We start from the raw sequence: 22926 nt of genomic DNA on the forward strand, positions 1-22926 counted from the left end.
CTTCGAGCTCAGACTGACCATCATATTGACAGCGGTGATTGGATCCGTCAGCTATGTACATTAGCGAAGGTCAAGACAGAGACACTCTATGTTTTGGGACTGTTTCTCTCTTTCATCTTTCTTCAGTTACATTGATTAGCGGTGTTTCGCGCTTTATCTTCAGGAAGTCACCCTGCTTCGTAGCACTTTACAGTCACTTCTTCCTTCCCGGCCTTCCTCTAATCAGCTCATTACTGTCTTTTTCTCACCCTTATCCCCTTACGAGGTGTGAAAAGGCCGTCTAGTTCTACCAGTCATTCCAGAGTTGTCAGACCTCGCAACAGTTTCTTATGTCAACAACACTCAACCAGGAGTTCACAGTGACGGATCAAGGCGTATGTTCCCCCACAGTCTTATCCATTTGTGACTGATTTATTTTCGGCTACAAAGGATTCCCTATCTTTGCCTTGACTTCTTGGCGCTTCTCTTCTCTTCTCTTCTCTTTTCTCTTCTTGTTCTTGTTGTTTGTTTTTCTTTGACATCGTTTGGTGTTCTTGTTGTTGTCTGTTATCCTATTGTAAACTCTTAGTCCCATAGACCTTTTGTGGTCTTTTGTTGGACATTAATACTATTATCTTATCTTATCTTATCTTATTGTATATAATGGTCCGTTAGTTGGGAAAACCAATGGATGCATCCCCTCGCTTCTTAACTACCCGACCCAACAAAGCTTAACTAATGATAAGTACTTTATTACATACTACACCACCTTTTTCCAATGATGCACCAACTAAGAGCAATTGTTCAAAAAACTGTAATGTTGAGTTTTCTATCAAAAAATCTTTAGCAAGTTGCTGGTACTAATTGCAAAAAATCTAATTTTCAAGGTCAAAATAAGTCAAAACTTTTTGGCAAACTTCTCAAGGGCATCTAAGAAGAAACTAGATTTAAATGGAAAATACAATATAAAACAAGCAACATACACAATTTTGAAAAAATAAATCAGAGAAACTTCTACACAAAATATTGTCCGATAAGATAAATTTATTGATGTCCAACAAAAGATTAACAAAAGGGTCCATCGGATTGCCCGAAACAAAGTAGTAACCCCCAACATACAGCGGGAACACCAAATAGTGCCCAAAAGAAGAAAGCACAGAAAGCAAAGAACTAAAGCAAGAGGAAGCCACCAAACCAAACAACCCAGCAAGCTAGCTGCTCCAAGTGATCGGGAATGAGTCTAGAACCTATGGATAAGTTGTACGACAGGGAATCCCATGCTGTCTTCGAGAGCCCCTCAATGTGCTAGAAGAAGTTCACTGTTGAATGAAGGATCTGCAAGGTCTCACCTTCCTGGGAGACCCAAAAGAGGGAGAGGGATCCAGCGCCCTCTTGGTACCCCGCATGTGGGGAGCCACTAGAAAAAATGAAGCGATGAGCTGATTGGAATGTGATCTCAGGGACATAAGCTATTGCAGAGTCAGGTCTCGAAGCCTCCATGCCTTCTGGAGGTAGAGTGCAAGGAACCTCTGGTCCTTATACGTGAAAAAAGCTTGGAGAAACTAAGCCTTCCCAAATAAGCAGTAAAATCTCCCTCTGATCTCATAGTAAATGGGGCAGCAAAAATGAAGTAAGTCTCTATCTCAGGCTCTCCCAAATCACAAAGTTGGCAAATCGTGTCCTCCCTAGCCAAATGGTGGTCAATTTGAGTATTGAGCCTATATGAACCCCTTTTAAAAGATCTAAGAAAGATACAGAGCATAGAAAACAATTTTTTGTGGTAAAAAATTGTCAAAAGATGTTGCAAAACCCTATCCATGGATTTCAAAACACCCATGATTTTAAAAAAGTCATGGAAACACCACTAACACTCGAAAGAAACCCCAATTGAGGAAGCCTACAAAGGCTTTGAGCAAAAGCATGAAATAGGAAATGGAGGGAAAAAATGCTACAAGTATGTAACAATTGAACAAGATTCCTCAAAAGATGCAGTGTAGAAAAAATGTCTTAAAAGGGTCATAGAATACTGTGACCTAAGGATGGTATCACACCCGCTCAAGAACCCAAGATCTAATGCCCCGCTCAAGAACCCAAGAGACCTGATAAGTTGTGATGTTTAACTGAACTATTTTCTATCTTAATTACAATTCTTTTTCAAAAGCATATAACATATGTTTTTCCAATTATTATTTTGTTTTGCCGGAGAGGTTTGCAACCCATAAATTTTTTGGTTTAAATCTGAGGTAAATATAAGTTTTGTTTGATGAATCTTTACGAGGATTTCTATTGAAATTTTTCAAATAATTCTCTTTAAAACCCTAGCTGATAATAATCATTTTCTTCTAAATTTTAATGTTGAATTTTCTACGATATGCTCAAATCTAAGTTCTCGATAAAATTTTCAGCAGCATGATTCTACTGTTTATATTTCATAGAGGTTCCCAAACAATACATTAATCAAATTATATTTTCAAATGAAACCCAGTCTTGTTCTAGAGTTATCTTCCTATAAATTTCAACAAATAAATTTCAGCAAGGTGGCAAAGATGAGGTAGACAAATTTTCCAAAAAGAAAAATTCCACAGAGGGATTCTTAAACCCTAACTCAATCTGACAACTGAAATTTTGGACAATCTACGGAATACATGCAATCCAAATACTCCTAAGCTTTCAATAATTGTTTAACTTCAATTCTCAAATTGCTCTTTCAAAACCTTTGTGTGCTCAAATGACCAAAAAGCAAGCCTCTAACCAACCCTACTTAGGGTTTCTAACCTCTAATTCTACTAAAAGCAACTCATTGTAATTTGAAAGTGCATTAAGTGTGAATGAAAGAACTAATAAATTAGGTTCTATTTAATAATTTTTTCTTAAACATGACTCAACGTGAAGGAACCTTTGAGAAATGGAAACTGTATTTGTAATTGCTTGTGTTATTGATGTGTATATGTATATTGCTTCTGCATTATTACCTTAATGTTGCACGAACTTTTAAGAAAAGAAAATAGCCTCAGTAAAATATTATAACTTATTACATTAATTTCTCTTGGGTACCCGAGTGGAGAGTTATAGATGTGGCAATAAAAAAATAATGCCCAAACCTTTGATATTACTCAGAAAGATAGAAAAAACATGATCCCTTGATATACAGAAGATGGCACAGGCTGTCATGGATCTACAAAATAAATGTGGAAGAGAAAAATTGCTCGCAAATGAAAGGAGGGATGCAACTTTCAAATTGCAGAGCTTCAATAAACGGCAGAAAAAGTTTCTATAATGCAAAAAACAGCTACATGCAACACCATAAAGACATGATTCCTCAATGTGAAATGCTAAACAAAAAGAGGCACAATTTTTTCTAAGAAAAAAATTCGTGAAAACTAGTGCTTTGAAATCCTTCTGCAATCTCCGCAAAAATCACCTTCAAAAAAAGCTTTGTTTTTTCTTTTAACAGGGGAATACAAAAGTTTATAGGTTCTTCACAATTTTTAATAAAAAGCTGTTAAAACTGCAAACTTAAAAGTTTACTAAAATTCCTTTGAACTCTGATATGACAAAATGGTAATCTATTGATTAAAATTTATGCAATTACAAAGAAGACAAAGGCTCCTTACATAAGAAAATACAAAGACAATGTTTCTAAAAGAAACAATTGTAAATTAAAAGTGAAAATAGAAACATCCTAAACTATCTGACTAACTAGATACAGTAAGTGACCAGATTCATTAAATAACTTAATGATCATTATAAGGTAAGTAATATAATACTATTTTAATACTCACACCATATTTTTACAATCTTCAAGACCATCGATCAGGTATAGATCGTATAAAAATAGCTTACAACTGTCCTGCAGTTAAAACTATTTATAACCTCCATAACAATTGCAATTTTAAATTGTTTATGAATAGTGATTCTCTCGGGATGAATGTATGTTAATATCAGAATATGGATTTTTCTTTTTTAAGCAAAGGCCAGAGGTTTTCTCTGCCCGGCTCTTTAATTAGTAAAAATTTGGCTTCGGCCTTTTACCAATCAAAAAAACTACTCTTCTTTTGAAGTGGTGATGATATTCTAACAGCAACAAGTCAAGCTTTATGATTCTGAAGCAAATAACAAATTCTGATATATAGCTGCTTCAGTTACAAACCCAACCAATCAAACATTGATAACAATCTGAAAAAAACACTAGCTGATCTGAGTGGCAGAGATATGTAAAAACTCCTTCCAAGTATCGGGTGCATAATAATGCCAGAATGGTTTAAGATATATGTAACCTATAGACCCAGAATTTGCAGCTACTCTCAAATTAGTGTTGCGTACCATAAGTGTGATATATACAAAGTTGTATCAATATATATTCCCATCCGGAAACTGCTCTTTTCCAACTTCTCATAGACTATAATGATTGCCAGTTGTGTTTCTTCTCTGTAGGAAATTAATTGGAAAATTATGCCATTGTATTTCCAGGTTTCAATTCTTCATTGCAGTCGGAACAGCCTCTGATTATGAATCTGAAGAGATAGTCATGAATCTGAAGAGATAGTCTTGCCTTTCTCTACAAAAATCACAGTTATCATCAAAAGCAAATATATAGCCTAATCTGCTTATTGCCATCACATACCAAAAAAATGGCAATCGAACTCCTTTCAATACAACATGGGCTATGCACAGCTGCTGATAGACATGTTTAAAAGACTTCTTTCAAAAGGCTCTATAACTTTCCTTCTATCTATATAAATCGTGATAATTTTCATTGACTGCTCACCAATTTAATGAGTCTGTCTGCATAGCAAGTCTCCATCTCCTTTAGACATCAATGACAATCCCAAGTAACAAAACCACCCTACACTTCGCACTTGTAAATATAAATGACAATCTCACAGACATTAGAAAATAGCATAATTGCAAGCAAAGAGCCTCTTCTCTTGATGATTGAGGACAAGAGAAGCTTCTTCATCGTGTTATTAACAAAAAACAGCAGGTAATAATTACCAAGCAAGAGGAAAGCAGTGCTACAATGAGGAATTGCTAGCAATCTGTCCATGACCAGGTGGAGGCACATAACAAATTCCTTAACTCAGGTAAGACTGATACTGATACGACAGCAAAATAAGCAACATAAAGTGCCAGCCAAACAGTCATACTTTCTTTTGTAGTGAAGCTATGGTTCACAATCAATGACTTCCACAGCAAGGGAACGAAGGTTATAATTATGATGAGTCATGCTGGACCTAACCCTAGAAAGTGCATTTGCAGTATTTCTAAAGCTGATATGTAAGGGAATTATCCTGTCATTCTTCTATTTTAGAAACCTAGCATTCTCTTTGATAAGTTTTCTAGTTTGCTCTCTTATGATTATCTATTCTATAGCAACTTTTTAAGCCCTGTCTACCACTTGCTCTTCTCCCTACTGTGGTTTTTGTAATCTTCCCTTGTCTCATTAAGACATTTTTGTACCTCTTTACTCAGGTTAATGTAATCTTATATTTATTTTAAAAATATGTAAGATTAATGGTTGCTCTGTGATTATTTTAACAATATTTTGGGCTACAATATGGATGGTGCTGAGTCACACATAAAATATTGAACTAAATCAAACATAATCTTACCTATAAAAGTGCGTGGTACAACTCCTGGATATTCAAAGTGGTCATACTGCGAATCCACAAAGAAAACTATTCAAATATCTTAGATATTCCTCAAGAAAACAAATGTCTTCATGGAAAGTATATTTCAGTCAGTGGAAGAACACTTCTCATGTAGCTAATCAACTTGCCTTCTCTAGATGTCGATGATGATATAAGATATCATGCATTGCCTGCAAGAGTGATAAAACAAATGAAAAATGAAGATAATCAATATCATAAAAGACACAAGTTCTGCAGATTATACAATCTAATTTTTTTTCCCAACTAAATAACCTTTCATAAAGTTCCAAGTTTTTGAATTTATCAAGAATACTTCCTTTCAACTTGTAGACAATAGAACACTTTCTGCTACTTAATTCTTCTTGTGGATGTAAAAAATAAACTTGTCTTTTCTTACAAACAATGATGTGGTAATCAATGAACACATACTTTTTTATGTTTTTACAATGAAGTCAAATAATTATCTTTGGCACACCATCTCTGGGTTCAACATATTGGTGCTAACAGGCAAAGCAATTAAATGCAGGCGTTCAGCATCTGTTCAACAAGATCTATGAGAAGCGACATGAATATTGTTGACCATACTCAATATGAATATTGTTGTTTGTACTCATATACATATTGAGCTTTAATAATGAGCCAACCTAGGATAGAAAGGATTCTGCTTTATACCACCTCTTGTACCTAGCATGAGATTCCTACAACTTCTCATGCACTCAGGGAGGCACTTGCTAAATCTTATCAATGAACAGGTTGGATTTGTGAACCTTTGAATACATATTATTGTTACAATATAATTCTATTACATCTTATTATAGGATGTGTTAATAAAACAATGATAATATTATTATATCGATAAAATAATAATAATGTAATTATGTTTATTAAACTAAAATAATAATATTACATTAGAAAAACAATAATAATATTATCAATTAAAATTATAATTGTTGGCATGAGTTTTCCACAGTGCATGAAGAATTGTATGATTTTTTTATTTTAACTATGTATATGTTTCTGTTAGAATATTAATCTTTCCTTGGATATATTTAATTTGTGATATTCCTTCCAAGGATCCCTAAATGTAGTTTGTCCTATTGTACACATGTGGAGGACATGTCATTTACTTGTCCTCTAGTCTACATGTGAGGACAACTCATTTTATAAATCCTTTTATTAAGGAATTTGATTTATCCTCCTTAAGAGGATCTTGACACTTTGCACACACTTATTATGAATGTGGCATTCATAGAAATGGGAGTTACACATGCAACTCCTTTCTCATCTCTTTATAAGAGATGTTTCATTCTCTTTCGTCTACACACATCGCCTTGATGTTATTGTATTGAGCTATTTTGCTCCACCACTCTCTCTCTCTCTCTTCTCTAGGCAATTGGCTTCATTCATAATACTCACAAGGGGTTTTCTTTGCTTTCCCCTTTCAAATCCTTGTCTCCATTGTTGATCTACTTTGGTGTATGCTCTTGGATCTTGTTTATCTCATGGTAACATTATTTCTCGCTCAACTCACTTGGATTGTTTTCTTTCCCTTACTCTAGTTTATCGTTTCTTACATGGTATCAAAGATTGGTTACTAATACTTGTTTTGAGTTTTAGTGTTGAAGGTTGCCACTCATTGGAGCACATCTTATTTGGAGACGTTATTGAGAGAAGAAATTTTGGTTGTGGTTTTTAGCTCATACTAATATCTTGTGTGCAGTTTTTTTTAATTTTTTTCTCTAACCCTCTTTGGAAGGCTTGCTGCCAAAGGGTTTTTTTTTTAAATTAAAAATTAAAAAAGTTTGCTCTTGTTTTGAAAGGTGTGCCACCAAAACAAGAAGCATTTATCATTCATATTCTCATAGCATTTCTTTTCATTATTATATGTGTGCAATTTGTTTTTCAATATTTAAAACAAAAATTGCTATTTTTCTAATATTTCCCTAGCAAGAAACTCTTCAATAATCTTATTTGAAGATTAATATTTATTATTCAACTCATATTTGTTGGTTAAAACCAATTCATATATTTATTTTGAAAAATTAAAATATATCCTAATCTATATATTTTTTAAATATTCAATTTTAATGGAATCTCTGTGTTAGAATTTTTTATTTCTAAACTGATCTAAATCGTATTTTTACCTTTCTTGTCTTTTGTTAGTTCTTTCCCTTTTTGCCTCCTACTTTTACTTTTTTCCCTTATCGGCTATTTAAGCCCCATTCCTGTTCTAAGCCTTGCTAGTTCTATGTTTGCTCTCAACCTTGGTGCCTGTCATCCCTTTGTTATTCCTACTTCTGTGTGTGCTTGAGCCACACCTTTGTGGTATTGCTTTTCATTTTAGCCCCTCTTCAATTCCTCTGCATATCGTACCTCTTCCTCTTGCGTGAATCTATGCTCTCACCTCGTTGCCCACTCTCCCTTGCTGCAGCTGATCTCCCACCCCACAGTGCCTCCCCGATTTCTGTTTAATCCAGTCAATTTTTGCCTTCCAAAAAGTCTGTATTCTTTTCTGAGAAAAAAGTGTTTAATACTTCCATTTTAGATTATTCCTTTATCATTTTTTTTAATTTTCTAAACTCGGTAAACAAACAAATACTCAAGCATTCTTCTTATTTTTCTGTCAAAGTCTACAATTGCTTCTGAAGTCTGAGAAGCTCGCCTTTTTTAATCATTATATGTATAACGTTCTATTTTTCTTGATCAATTATTTTTTCTGAAAGTCTAAAAGTAACAATTTTTCTAAGTTTAGTTTTCATTTATTTCAGCATATATCCTCTTTCAAAATTTGTATGACTTAATATTTTCTTAAAGAAAACCATGTGGAATGATTCATTTATTCACTCCCTATTTAAAAAATTTAAATTCATTATAAGCATTCAAAGAGGAGCAAATATTATTATAAACTTAGGAAATCTTCACTTTCCTTTGATTTAAGAGTAAGGCACGATTCATTTTAAGGATTGTTTTTTAGAGAAACTTTTAAAATATTAAAAGTATTTTTTAAGCTTTTTTAGAAACTTTAAAATTATTAGAAAGTTCTTAATATCACTCATGTTTTTTAAGTTTTTCTAATTAAGTTTTTTTTTTTTTTTAAGATAAATTTATTTAAGATTACAATTCTTCCTAAATAATTTAATTTGTTTTTTAAAAAAAAATTTAAATTTTTTTTTTTACATATAAAAGGTGATATTTTTTTTAATAATTTAATTTTCAAATTTATTTAATCAAAGAAGTGTTTTTAGTTACATTAACTTTGTCCTAATCATCTCAAATTTAATACCAGAAATCAAGCTTAACAGTTCGAATTACCACTCATGGAAAACTCACATTTCATTCATTTTTCGTTTTAAGCACATGTTGGATATAGCCACTAATGCTAGATGAAAAAGATGCTTGGAAAATTATGAACAAAGAAGCTTTAGGTCTAAAGGTATTTAGATCATTCATGATTTATATGTATTAATTGCAAATTGTTCCAAAGCTCATGAAGCTTGGACAATTTTGCAAACCACTTATGACAGTGCAGATGAATCCTGCAAAACACAATTGAAGGATCAACTTGAAGACCTCAAGTATACAGATTTCAAAATAACGGATGAATTTTTGTTAAAATTTGATGCTATTAAAAGTCATTTAGTTGGCTTAGGTGTTCAGTTACCTGACATTCGTTTGATTCATATTATTCTTTAAAAATGTCTTACTAGACAATTTCAGCAGTTTATAACTAATATACATGCTCATCTTGCAATTCCTACTTCAACTACTCAATTGACGTATGTTATTTTTCAAAACTTATTGCGACAAGAAGAAGCTAAGCTAATTCAATTTGGTAATCTTAAATCAAGTGAACATGCGTTTATGTCTAGGGATTCAAATAATAATAACTTTAGTTCAAATAATAATAATCATAATCATAATCATAACAACTCTTATCATTCAATTAATAAATCTAATACCAAACATAACAATAATAACTATCATGATAATTCCAACTATAATAATAATAATCAAAGGAATCATTCAAAATCCAAACCTCCTTATACTTATTGTGGCAAAAATGGTCATGTTGTTAATAATTGTTTTAAAAGGAAAAAAGATAAGCAACCTATCAATAACAATAATCAAAACTCTCATCCATCTCGTCATGCTTTTACTATTAGTTACAATGTTTCTAAACAATTAGAATGGATTATTGATACTGGTGCTTCTCAACATGTTACATCTCATAAAGAAGTGTTTGATTCTTTGCAACCCGATCCTTCTAATATTCCAATTCAATTAGCTGATAATCATAGTTGTGAAGTTGATGGATTTGGTAATGTTAGTGTTCCAAATCGAAAATTACATGATGTCCTTTATGTTCTTGATTTGAAATACAATCTTCTTTTTGTTGTCAAATTATGTCAAGATTACAAAGTTGAATTTCATAGGGACATGTGCTCTGTTATTGATCCTAACACTAATGAAGTTGTTGCTAATGCTAAGTTAGGCCATGATAACTTATTTAAATTTAATGGGTTTACCTCTTTAAGACACTCTTTGCACGAAAATATTGCTTTTAATATGGAGCATGAAAGGTTTGCTCATTTGAATACTGATCGTATCTCAATCTAATATGGTTGAAATTTTTCCTCCTATTGCTCCATCTAAGATTGCATGTACTAGGTGTATGAGTGAAAACAGCAAAATACCAAAGGTTATCAAGCTTATAATCCTATTACTAACAAAGTGCAAATAGCACGAAATGTTTGTATTGCAGAAAATAATGTGCATGATTCATCTAATGCTCAAAATGAATAATTTAGTGGAAGAGAAATTGTGTTAGTGGAGGACCTAGCTCCTTCTCTAAACCATAATCCTCGTATATCTACCTTTATTCCTCCTATTCTTTCTTATAGTGGTAATGGTAATGATGCATTTACAGATAATGGTAACAATGCTAATGTTGATACAAATGATACATTCATACATCTTGACTCTTCTTATAGTGATAAATTTGTTAAGAGAAAAACCAAATGGTTTCAAAAATTACTTAGTAAAAGAGATCAATTTCTAGAATGGGTGGACTTCAACCTAGGCGGATTAATTACTGCAAATATGGTTTGATGTTATCCTCATTCATCATCTTTGGCATTTCTCTTTAGCATGTGGCCTAGAAATTATGTTCTATATATGATCTTAATTGTATTTGCATGATATTTTAGGTATATTTATTCGTGACTATATATGGCGGCCCACATATATATCCCGATAAATATACAAATTATTGCGTCTTTTGTGACTTGTCAATTATGAGTGCATTCTTATTTATTTCACATATGTAAATGTTTTTTTTCGCTCTTTCTTAGTCCTTGGGATTATGAGTTATTATAAACTATTGCCTTCAACATTTATTTTGTTCCACTGATTGGCACATAAGTGCAGTTTATGCTTTTCTAGCATTATTCTATTGCCATATTGGCACTTTATGGTTTATACCATTTATTCTTGGAGTTTCCCTCCAATTTCAATTAATCTGACTCATCTTGAACGCATTTCACTCTTATTTGAAGGCAATCTATTGTTAATACTCGCACTCCTTCCCTTTGGTATCTTTGAAAACATGTCATATAATGTTATGTATACTTCATTGCTTAAATTGTGAGTCGTGCAGGTTATGGATTGATCACCCATAAACTTGCAGTGAAATAACTTATTAGTGGACTATCTATATCCACATGATTGATGCATTATTGATGTTGGGCTCACTATTTTGCCTTGTCTATGGTCATTTGTGCCTTGTATATTCCTTTCTTGAGAGCTTTGACAACATATTTGTTCCTTGAAGAATATGATTTATCTTGATTACTTTACATTTCTATTTATCACTCTATTTTAATTTACTCCATGAGAGTTTACTTAGAAATTTTCTAACTTGAATATAAGATAAAATTCTCCTTGTGGATAGTTGTCTTGTCTCTTGTTTCCATGTTTTAGGTAATACATCGTGGCACATACAAGAACTCTTGAAGATGTATCACACTTGAAGGACTATCCACTTCTCTTGGCTCTCCAACAATGTACCCATGCTAATATGAGACCTCTTGCACGATTGAAGATGTTTTAAAAAAAATCAAGTTGTACTATTGTAAATTGGGTTTAACTCCCTTTGATGTAAGCTTTCCAAGTCAAAATTAAGGGGGGGTGTTAAAAATATTAATCTTTCCTTGGATGTATTTAATTTGGGATATTCCTAGGATCCCTAAATGTAGTTTGTCCTATTGTACACATGTGGAGGACACGTCATTTACTTTTCCTCTAGTCCACATGTGAGGACAACTCATTTTATAATTCCTTTTATTAAGGAATTTAGTTTATCCTCTTTAAGAGAATCTTGACACTTTGCACACATTATTATGAATGCGGCATTCATAGAAATGGGAGTTACACATGCCAACACATGCAAGTCCTTTCTCATCTCTTTATAAGAGATGCTTCATTCTCTTTCTTCTACACACATCACCTTGATATTATTGTATTGAGCTATTTTGCTCCACCACTTTCTCTCTCTCTCTTCTCTAGGCAATTGCCTTCATTCATAATACTCACAAGGGGTTTTCTTTGCTTTCCCCTTTCAAATCCTTGTCTCCATTGTTGATCTACTTTGGTGTATGCTCTTGGATCTTGTTTATCTCATGGTAACATTATTTCTCGCTTAACTCACTTGGATTGTTTTCTTTCCCTTGCTCTAGTTTATCGTTTCTTACAGTTTCAATTAAATCATAGTGAAAAACCTTAGGAATCTAAGTTCTCCTCAAAAAGCTTGCGGAAGACAAAAACTCTAACAGCCTACAATAAATCCTCCCTTTCCCATCCCAGGTGCTTTTGAGATGACAACCACTATTGTTGATGATGAAACAGAAAGTGTTGTCAAATATCCTACTAAAAGGTGAAAAAAATTCACTGCTGGTATTGGGGACTAAATCTAATGGAAATTAGTACACTTTGAAAGATAAACCCTCTTTGAACAACAAAGATCGTGTAATATCCCTACAACAGAACCGGAAATTTTTAATAAGTAAACGACTCGATAAGTTTAAATCAAACTTATTATATTTACAAGTATATGCATAAACTAATACACATTTCCTTAACATATAACAATTCCTGTAACACAGTTAATTGACAAAGAGCCACTGGAGATATGAAGAAGCTCTGCCAGCATTCTCAAGAAGTCAAAAAATAATAACAAAAACTTCGACTAATCATGGCATGTTGTTGATGTATAGCCAAACCAATAGGCAAACACAATCAGATAAGGAATGTAATTACAGTCTAAATGTACAATGACACGACACCAAGAAGACATGTGAAGACAACAATTGACAGCCACAAGAGAAGCATTGTTGACAAATTCTAGAGATAATGGCGATGGCTATTAAATCTTAGATGGCAACATAGACATCAAGTATGTGAAACGATCAAAAATTAGAGAAGGGACAGTGATGTAATCAGCGGAACAAAGCCCATGCCTTGGTGATCAATGGAAATTCAAATCGTAAGAAGAAGCTTATCGGGTAAGAAAGATACTAATCACACTCTCTATTACAATTATCACATGCTTACCACTTAGATTATTCTCATAGTCGGCTGGTCTTTAACAATGTATAACTCCAAACATACTAAATAACAACTACCGATGACTAATGGTGACTACTCCATCGCACCTCTTCAACGGACTGATCATGAGTGTGTGTGTGTGTGTGTGTGTGTGTGTGTGTGTGTACAGATACCATATCATGGCAAGAAGTGAGGAATAGGAATTTTGTAAACTTATACTTTCCCTTGTTGGAGCGCTCAGTTATAGAGCATAGATAAAGATAGAATAAGATAACTTTATTAATGTCCAGCAATAGACCACAAAAGGTCAAAGAGACTGCCAAGAACTACAAAAAGGGGCCAGGCTGCAGCAGGGTTGCAACCACTGGTGCCGGCATTTCATTATATATCAGAGATAGCATCTAAATTATGGAGCATTCATCATTAGTAATATATCAGAGACAGCTCACTAAACAGTGAAGCTGCATACACAATTCCAGAATATCAAAGACGGCATATCTCTGCCTGAGATACATTATAGCATTCTGTCATCGCAGCATACATCACATCAAAGACCAGATACAGCCATTAAGGGTATTGTGCATATATTATATTATAATATCAGAAACAGCCGTATTCTAAACTGCAGCATATTAGTGTCAGCATTTGCATTTGGAATTACCAGTAATACAATATCTTGTGATCATCATTGGATTGCATTTACCTTGCATTATTTATTGCTTGATGATCATTTGAAATAACATTTCCTAAAGGAATAGCCTAATTCATATAGTGTTTCATATAATACAAAAAGGAACATTACAATTTGTATCAGAACTGAGGATCTTGCAGCTTGTGGGATGATAAATTCAGATTGGTAGAAAATGGAAGCAAATGAGAAACCAGTATGAGAAAAAGCTTCAAAATATGGAAAAGGATGAGAACTCAACAAACACATAAATCAATGCACAGTCAAGAGGCACAAAAAGGAGGTTATCAATTGTTGGGATTACTAACAGAAAATGTGATCAACAGCGACCATAGCAAACAGGAGGAAAGGAGAATAAATGATGAATGTTCAAGATATCGTACACTTAAATATAGACCAACATTTCCTACTTTAGTCCCAATGGGAGAACGACAAGAATGCACTAGACCTACGGTAGTCAATCTACAAGATCAATGGCAATGGGATTGGTTAAAAGGAGGCCTTCAAGATGATATATCCCTAGAGGACTACATAGAGATAAGCAACAAGTATTCACCTAAGAAGAAAATAACTCATCATTTGGACCCAAGAAGGGAAAGCAAATAACCAAAAACACATTAAGGAACATGAGGAGAATGATTGCAATACAACTACAGCAAGAGTCTCGCCCATCCACTCCTTGCATAAAAAGGAAGCATTGGAAGTGGGTGCTTCAAAGGAAGAAAGAGTACATGCAAAATATAAAACCCTAGAAGAGGTTAAAGTGAGAGATGAACATCAAACACCACAAATGCAAGGAAAGGAAAAAGAGGTTGTTAACTCTTCATGTATCACATGGCTCCCTCCAAATGATTAAGATTACCTTGCATCCTCACAAGGATCATGCACAGGACATGACAGCATAGAGGTTAAATCTTGGAGCTGTAATTCAAGTTTTGTGGCATTGATTGTTAACCAAAACTCTCTTTTAGCTTCTGAAGAAGACTTATCATCCATAGTGGAATATAAGAGGAATAATGCTTCTACTGTCAGAAATGTTGAAGCCATTTCTTGTATCCATCTCAGTCATCTTGATATAACATCAAAGGTATGGGAACATGCAATACATATGGTAAATAAATATAGAATGCCTACAGATCATGGGACCCCAAATAATTACCAAAGAGACCATGATGACTTGGAAAGCCGCCTAAAGAAATCAGTTACAGAAGAGTTGGGAAAAATTTAGTCTAGTCTTGAGAACAAAAATCAAACTAAACTTATTCATAATTCATTGTTCAAATTTAAAATGAACAAGATAAATAGTAATTCACATTTTGAACTAACTAAAGGAACTGATTTGAATCACACCAAGGCAAGGATGAAAACAAATTTTTGGATCCCAATGCGTCTTCCTTCAAGGGAGCTTTGAGAACTAGTTGGACGAACATGGCCAGCCCTCTGAGTACCATCGCTAAAGGCTCTCCATTCAAATTAACAAAAGACGCACTTCAGAAAAAATCTCTTTCTTTGAATCAAAGATCAAGAACTGATTGTTCGAGTTTGATAGAAAACACGAGTCGTGGTTCCCTCAAATATCTCATGCAAGATAAGTATTATCACCATTATGTTATGATTAAGATAGAAGAGCAATTGACATCATGGAACTAATCTTTACCCATATCACAACGAATCACCACTCCCATCAACGCAACTTCATTATGAGGAAATGGTACTTCCAAGTTTGGGACCCAGGAATTGTCATGATGCTATATGAATGCTTGTGGACAAGCAATTTTCAAGAGGAGACTGTAGTGTCCTTACAACAGAGCCAAAAACTATTAATTAGTAAACGATTTAATAAGTTTAATCAAACTTATTATATTAAACTATGCCATAAACTAATACACAAATCCTGAAATATAACAACTCCTCCAACACAATTATTCGACAAAGAGCCACCAAAGATATCAAGAAGCTCTACCAGCATTTTCAAAAGGCCAAAAAATAATAACAAAAACAAAAACTTCGACTAATCTTGGCATGTTTTTGATATATGGCCAAACTGATAAACATGAGGCAAAGACAATCAAATGAGTGTTTACCGTACAGGGTAAAAGGATACTTATCGCATGTAGTATAGTAAGATATAACACAGAACAGATGCTTTAATCATTTATGCAATATGCACTCCAATGCTTACAATATGATTATTATGATTCCAATGATGTTGTTCCAAAGTCCCTTCCGGACAGTGTACATATACTTTCCCGAAGGGGTGACTCAACCATCACGCGCCCTTTCGGATACTATTCTACCCATCGGCTACAATATAGAATTTACCGACAACATCATCCCCCCCAAAAAGTAAAGACGTCTACAAACGGCAAAACAACAAAACTCAAAATAAACAACTAATTACATCAATTTTTTGCTACTAAGAAGAGGAATGCGCCCCTAGAGTAGTAGTCGTCTATGCCCTAAGCTCGTTCAGCTCTGCTTGTAGCTTATAGGCTTGCTCCTTTCGAACTTTCAATTCTGCCTCAGCCTCCATCTGAAGCTCCAAAGCTAACTACATCATCCCAGCAATTTCTCCCAACTCTCTGTCTTTCTCATCTACCACCGCTCCTTCTCCATTGCTAAGTGTTCCTTCTCTGCTACCACCTTTTGCAGCTGACTCTGTCTGGCTAACAAGGCTGCCTTCTCAAATTCCCAGGCTGGCCTTTCTGCAGCTAGCCTGGTAGCTGACTCCTCTCGAGCCCTCTTTGCTGCTACCTAATCCGCCTAGCTCCTCCGAAGGGTGTAATATGCATCCCTGTATATCTTGACTATCTCCTGAGTCAAAACCTCGACTCGGCTCTCCATGCCTGGATCTCTGGTGGTGGCCCAATCCTGGCGCATTTCTGCAATCTCCACCCTCGGCCATCCTCACTCCTCAAAACAAACTGTAAAGGCAGTCCGACATCCTAATTTCATGAAGGATACCACTCTCTCTAGCTCCTTTACTACCAAGTCCAAACCCTATATCTCTATAGAGGCCACTACCTGGCGAGCCCAAGTCGCTAGAGCTGCCATACCAGCAAAGAATGCCTCTCTCATCACTGTTTCTGGCGCTACTGGAGGCTGTTGTTGCACACCCATAGCCCTCTCTACTGCTTCCGCCATCCGCTCAACAGCACTATGCGAGTCCATCATTCTGTGTCAGTTCCTCCACCTGTGCCTGTAAAGGGTCTTCCTCCAGAACTCCTTCTCGTGTAGGTGTATGTAGGTATGTCACTCAAGGTGTTGGGGTACGGTGGAACCTTGTGCTCAAGTACGTGCTCAATTTCTAAGTTATGCTCTCTCTGTTTGGCTCAAGCGATGCTAAAAATGTCCTATCCACCGTAACCACTGCATCTAAACCCACTACGTCCAAATGAATACCCAGCGCTCTCAAACTCTTGCCTGTCAGTATCTCCATTACTCCTTCCTCAGTGTCCATCTCTGCATCAGGTGCAAGTACCTCAGCCTCTGGTAAAACCTCGTGAGCAGGCTCCATCGTTACCTTCAAAACAACTGTCTCCATTGGTGGCGGATGTGCCTCTGCTAATGCCTCAGGAATAGCTCATGTCTCCGTGGCAAGCTAAATCGCAACTAAAGTTGGTGTCATCACTACTGGTTGCTTGAACTAATTAAACCTTAGAATGCTATGTATACCTATGGGAGCCAAATGTGTCGTCGCTAAAAGTGCAGACCGTGGGAATCTCAACAGTGTAGCTGTAATTACCTCTACCTCGTCCTCTTCCTCCTCCCCGTCAGTCCCACTTTCCTCCGAAGAAGTCTCCTCCTGACCACTGTCAGTATTACCACCGTCTAGTCTCGATCGTTTTTGTCCGACCGTGGCCTTAGTGCCAAGTGTATCAAGATGTCTCCACTGCATGATCGAGGGTTTACCTGGTGCGAGTGGTCCCGATTTGGCCTCCAGTGCATCGTTGGGGATCATCCGCGTTGTTGCCTCCAGGAATAGGCTAATGGCATAATGTGGCATGTAGAATGTCTTGTGTTGTAATGTCATAAATTCATACATCTACTCTGCTAACAATGCAGCCCAGTCGTACACTCTTCCATGCATAATCTCATCCATCATTGCCACTTGTGGGAATGAAAACCCTGAGGCACGACTAGAGACTATGAGACAACTCTTCGCAACATCCATAAGACAACACCAATGACCATCCTGCATGCTAGATTTCTTCAATCCTCTACCCCTCGACATGTTAGTGAGAGTTTCTTGCTCCGCCTACGTTAGATCCCCACATACCAGCAGTATCAATTGTGTCTTTACCTCCCGGCTCAACTTTTTTGGTTTGCTATCTATTTTCCTTCCCCCTTGTGCATGACCAGGTATCCCGAATACCCATGTGAAGCCTGTCAGTATGAATGATATCACCAAATTACAACCAAGGTAGGCAAACATACTGGTCCGAGAGAACCTATCATATGTTTCTATCATGAGGCATAAAAACCCTTCATAATCTCTGATACAGAATACAAGCATTTGTATCACCCACTCAACCTGTCCCTTCCGAATGCTGGCCTTCACTAGATGGTTATCAGGTGTCTCCTACCACCACTTCCTGCATTCTGCTCCATTCAATCCTTCAAATGCAACATTTTGAACTGTGGGATTATCCGTCACAGCCGACTGTGTTGGTTGCTTCACTTTCTTTTTGCTTGGTCCTGTACTTGTTCCTTCTGCTATATGGACCCCGGATGGCAAAGCCTTTACATTCCTGTTCATGGTTGCAATTGTTAAATCTTCGTCCAATTTCTTTTTCCAAGCTCTCTTGCCGGCTGAATGCATAACTGTTACCTTTTTATCATTTTGCTTTGAAGAAGATAAAAAAAATCATTAGGTCAATTACCTCCATACACACTTATTTTGAAGTTTCTTATCACTATTGATGGTGTCCGTACAAATCTGGACGACCCTCAATTTAGTGCTTCATGTACGACTTCTTTCCCAAGCTTCATCTGTTGTATGGCTGCAATTTTTTCTCCTTTTGAGATTGTACCGCTGGATGGCTTCTACTCCTCTGTTTCACTTGTGAAATTGAAGCAATTAGACCAATACAATGTCCATACACTGTATGTTAACTCCCCTCTGCAATCCTCTTGGTTGTACGGTGTATGCTTATCCACCATGAAATACCTGTATACTACAATGACTGTACGGTTTGCCTTTCTTTTCTCACTCTTCATTCACAATATTTCCTCCTATACCTTCTATACTTTATATTTGTTAGCCTTCCCTTGATCCGTATAGTATGCACATCTCTTGTGCGAACTCCTATTTTGACTCAATGTCGTACAGTGTTTATGTGTGCCAACTGTATGATTTCTACTTCTCTTCTTAGCCGTATGGTGGATCAATTGTCATCTCCTACTAGCCCTATACCAAGCCATACAGTCCATGTGCTTTAATTAGGTTCGTACGGTTTATGTGCTCTCCTTAAGGCCATACGGTCCATGAACTTGTAATCTCCTTAACTCTGTACATCCGTATGGCCCATGTGCTTGTGTTTTCGCCGTAGGATCCAATTCGTTAGCTGGTTGCTACCCGTACAGTGGTGTCTATTCCCTCTGAGTCGTACAGCCAAGTTTCTCCTTCCCCCAGTGTTCGTACAGTCAAAGTCTTTCTACATGTGATCGTACAGTGTTTTTGATTGCTCCTATAACCTTCTCTTGTGCCGTATGGTCTCTATCTCCTTTCCTGTTTATGATTTCTGTATGGGTCGTACGATGTATATTTGTTTCACTTGTGCTATGGTGTCTCTCTTTCTGTTCGCATGATCGTGCAGCGACTACTTATATGCATGGCTCCTTCTTTTGATCTTTACGGGTCGTACAATGGTTTCTTCCTTCGTACCGTTCTAGTATGGATCTCTCCTCTTTGTGGTGTGTTAATACAAGGCTCATCTTCGTTACTCACATGCTAATATAAGACTAATAGTCGTACGATACTCATATTGTTCTGTTCTTTATATATTTATTATTTTGATTACTTCTGCGTCGTACTAAGGAAATGCGCTTAACTCTATATATTACATTTACCTATCTTACAGATTCTTTATCTACTATTTTTACATTTTCTCCAATTTGTTCGGATGCAGAGGTGCATTATTTCTTCCATGGTAGATTTTCAACTTCGACCCGTTTACTACATCAAGCACCTCCTTCCCATCCAATGTCCATAATTTGATTGCTCCATTATCGCCAACTTTGCGTATCTTGTATGGTCCCACCCACTTTACTTTGAAGTTTCCTGGTCTGATCTTGTTCCACCCATTATACTTCAAAACTAGCTATCCTGGTTGAAATTTATTCAATTTTAAATGCTTGTCATGCCATACCTTACACCTGTTTTGTGTAACTTTTGTGGCCCACTATGCCTGCAGTTGTCGCTCATCTAGTTTATTTAGATTATACATCCTCTCTCAAACTTTCCATATCTCCCAGTTCGTTCTCGATGGCAATCCTTAAACTCGGTACCATGAATTCCGTCAGTACCACGGTCTCCTGCCCATCAATCAACTGAAATGGAGTGTCCCGTGGTTACTTTATATGAAGTGCGGTACGCCCATAATGCTAATGGAAGCTTTTCTTCCCAATCTTCTCCCTCAACTGCACAAGATTTATAAATCACCCCGATCAAGATCTTATTTGTGGCTTCTACTTGTCCGTTGGCTCTCGGGAAGTACGGGTTTGACAGTGAATGATGAATTTTGAACTCTATAGTGAGTAGTCGGATGACATGATTTATAAAGTGTCCTCCCCAATCACTTGTCAACTGCAACGGGATCTCGTACCTGGTAATGACTTGCTCATAAATAAATTTAGCTGTGTTCACCGCTGAATTGTTTGGTAGTGCGCGTGCCTCACCCACTTAGTCAAGTATTTCGTTGTCACCATGATACACCTGCACCTTCTAGTTTTGCTTACTTTAAGGGATCCAACAAAGTCCAATCCCCGTCTTTCAATAAGCTCCTGCAAGTGCGAAAGGTTCAGAGGCATGAAGTCCCTCTTTAGTGGTTTTTCAGCTCTTTGACATGTGTCGCATGCAATGACCCACTCCCTAGCGTCGTTGTGCACCGTTGGCCACCATAACCCTACCAAAAGTATCTTCCGTGCAGTTGTGTCTAGCGCCATGTGTCCTCCTGCTAGTCCCTCATGCGCTTCCTTCAACACCTTTGGAATTTCCTCCTCTAGAACGCATTGCCTTAGAATCTGATCGGGTCCCATTTTGTAAAGTAGCCCGTTGATCAACCGAAATGTTCGACTCCTTAGCACCAATTTCCTCCTCTCATTCAGCGACATTTCGCTAGGAAACTATCCCGTCGATAGATACTCTTCAATATGTGCGTACCAAGATGGCAGTACTACAACGTGAAATTGTGCGCATCGGGAAAATCATCATTGACTCCCTCCAGTGGCTCTCTTCATTTTATCCTCGACAAGTGATCTGCACTTACATGACTCTTTCCTGGCCACATCACAATCTCAAATGTGAACTCTTGCAACAATAATAACCATCGACTTATCCTTCCCTAAATGATTGGCTTATTTACAAGATATAGCAGTGCCTGATGATCTACATAGAATACAAATGGCGTCGCCAACAAATAATGTCTGAATTTTTGTACTGCGTACACCATCCCTAGTGCCTCTCGCTCCATCGTACTATAATTTTTCTCCGCTCTAGATCATAGTTTACTTGCAAAATATACCAGATGGTCCAATCCATGATCGTCTGTTTGTGCTAGTGTTGCTCCAATTGCATAGTTTGATGCATCAACATGAACATGAAATTCCTTATCCCAGTTCGGATAGGCTAGAATCGGTGCTATGGCCAGCATCGTTTTCAATCCATCGAAAGCTTCATTCTGTTCCACTTCCCATTTATAAGGTTCGCCCTTGTAGGTGAGTTTGTCCAACAGATAGGCTATCTTCACAAAGTTCTTGATAAACCTCCAATAGTATCCTATATGTCCGAGAAATGATTTTACTTTTGATACATCTATCGACGATGGCATATCCAAAATTACACTAACTTTGTCAGGATCCATCTTCAACCCTATTTTGCAGACGATATGTCCTAATAGCTTTCCCTGTGGTACCATGAACCTACACTTCTTCGGATTCAATGCCAGTCTTGCCCATCTGCATCTCTCCATGCATTCTCCGAGTGTTGTTATATGTTTATCCTCAGCGCTAAAAGATTGACCAATCATCCAAAAATGCTTTAAAATTTCCAACAAACATTTTATCAAATATGTGTAGGATAATTCTCTGGAATGTTGCCCAAGCATTACACAATTTGAACGGCATCCTATTGTAAGCGTATACTCCATCTTCCACAATGAATGTTGTTTTTAATCTATCTTCTTTGGCGATGGATATCTGGTTGTATCTAGAGAACCCATCCATGAATGAATAAATCTCATGCCCCGCAACTTCTTCCAAAATGCTATCAGTGAATGGTATTAGAAATAGATCCTTGATTGTTACCGCATTTAGGCATCGAAAGTCTATGCATATTCTTATCTGTGTGGTGTCCTTTTACAGAGATATCACAATTAGTGATACCCACTCACTCGTCTACACTCTAAAAATAGTTCTTGCTTCCAACATCTGATCGATCTCATCCGTGACCCTTGCGGCATAATTTTTGTTCATCCGATACGACCGCTTCCATACGGGTACTGCACCTTCTATCAATGGTATCTGGTGGACACATAATTATGGTGGCACTCCTTTTAAATCTTTATACGTCCACACGAAGACGTCCTTGTACTCCATAAATATTTTGAACGTTGTTGCCTTCAGGACTAGATTCCGATCATCTCCCACAAAGATATTTTTCGGATTGGCTTCATCTCCTAAGTTCATTGTTTTGATAGTGGGCTCTTCATACTTTACGGGTTTGTCATTACTAAATGTATGCACCAGCGTTTCATCTACATGTGCTTCTCCCTCCTTCACTTCGCT

At 36.4% G+C, this 22926-nt stretch overlaps 1 protein-coding gene across 2 annotated transcripts in view; it reads right to left on the reverse strand.

The window, feature by feature from the left end:
- Nucleotides 1-22926, reverse strand: part of ALG12 (homolog of asparagine-linked glycosylation 12) — a 342508-nt gene that overhangs the window by 290521 nt on the left and 29061 nt on the right. For both annotated transcript variants that reach the window (XM_089828760.1, XM_089828761.1), the window contains exons 3-4: nt 5759-5800; nt 5592-5637 (exon numbers count right to left, since the gene is read on the reverse strand). In XM_089828760.1, coding sequence (XP_089684886.1) covers nt 5592-5637; nt 5759-5800 — 88 coding nt within the window. The remainder of the gene's footprint in view (nt 1-5591; nt 5638-5758; nt 5801-22926) is intronic.

The sequence above is a fragment of the Cupressus sempervirens genome, chromosome 5, assembly GCF_028749045.1.
Source record: "Cupressus sempervirens isolate cs-2001-9-10 chromosome 5, ASM2874904v1, whole genome shotgun sequence".
NCBI classification, from domain to species: domain Eukaryota; kingdom Viridiplantae; phylum Streptophyta; class Pinopsida; order Cupressales; family Cupressaceae; genus Cupressus; species Cupressus sempervirens.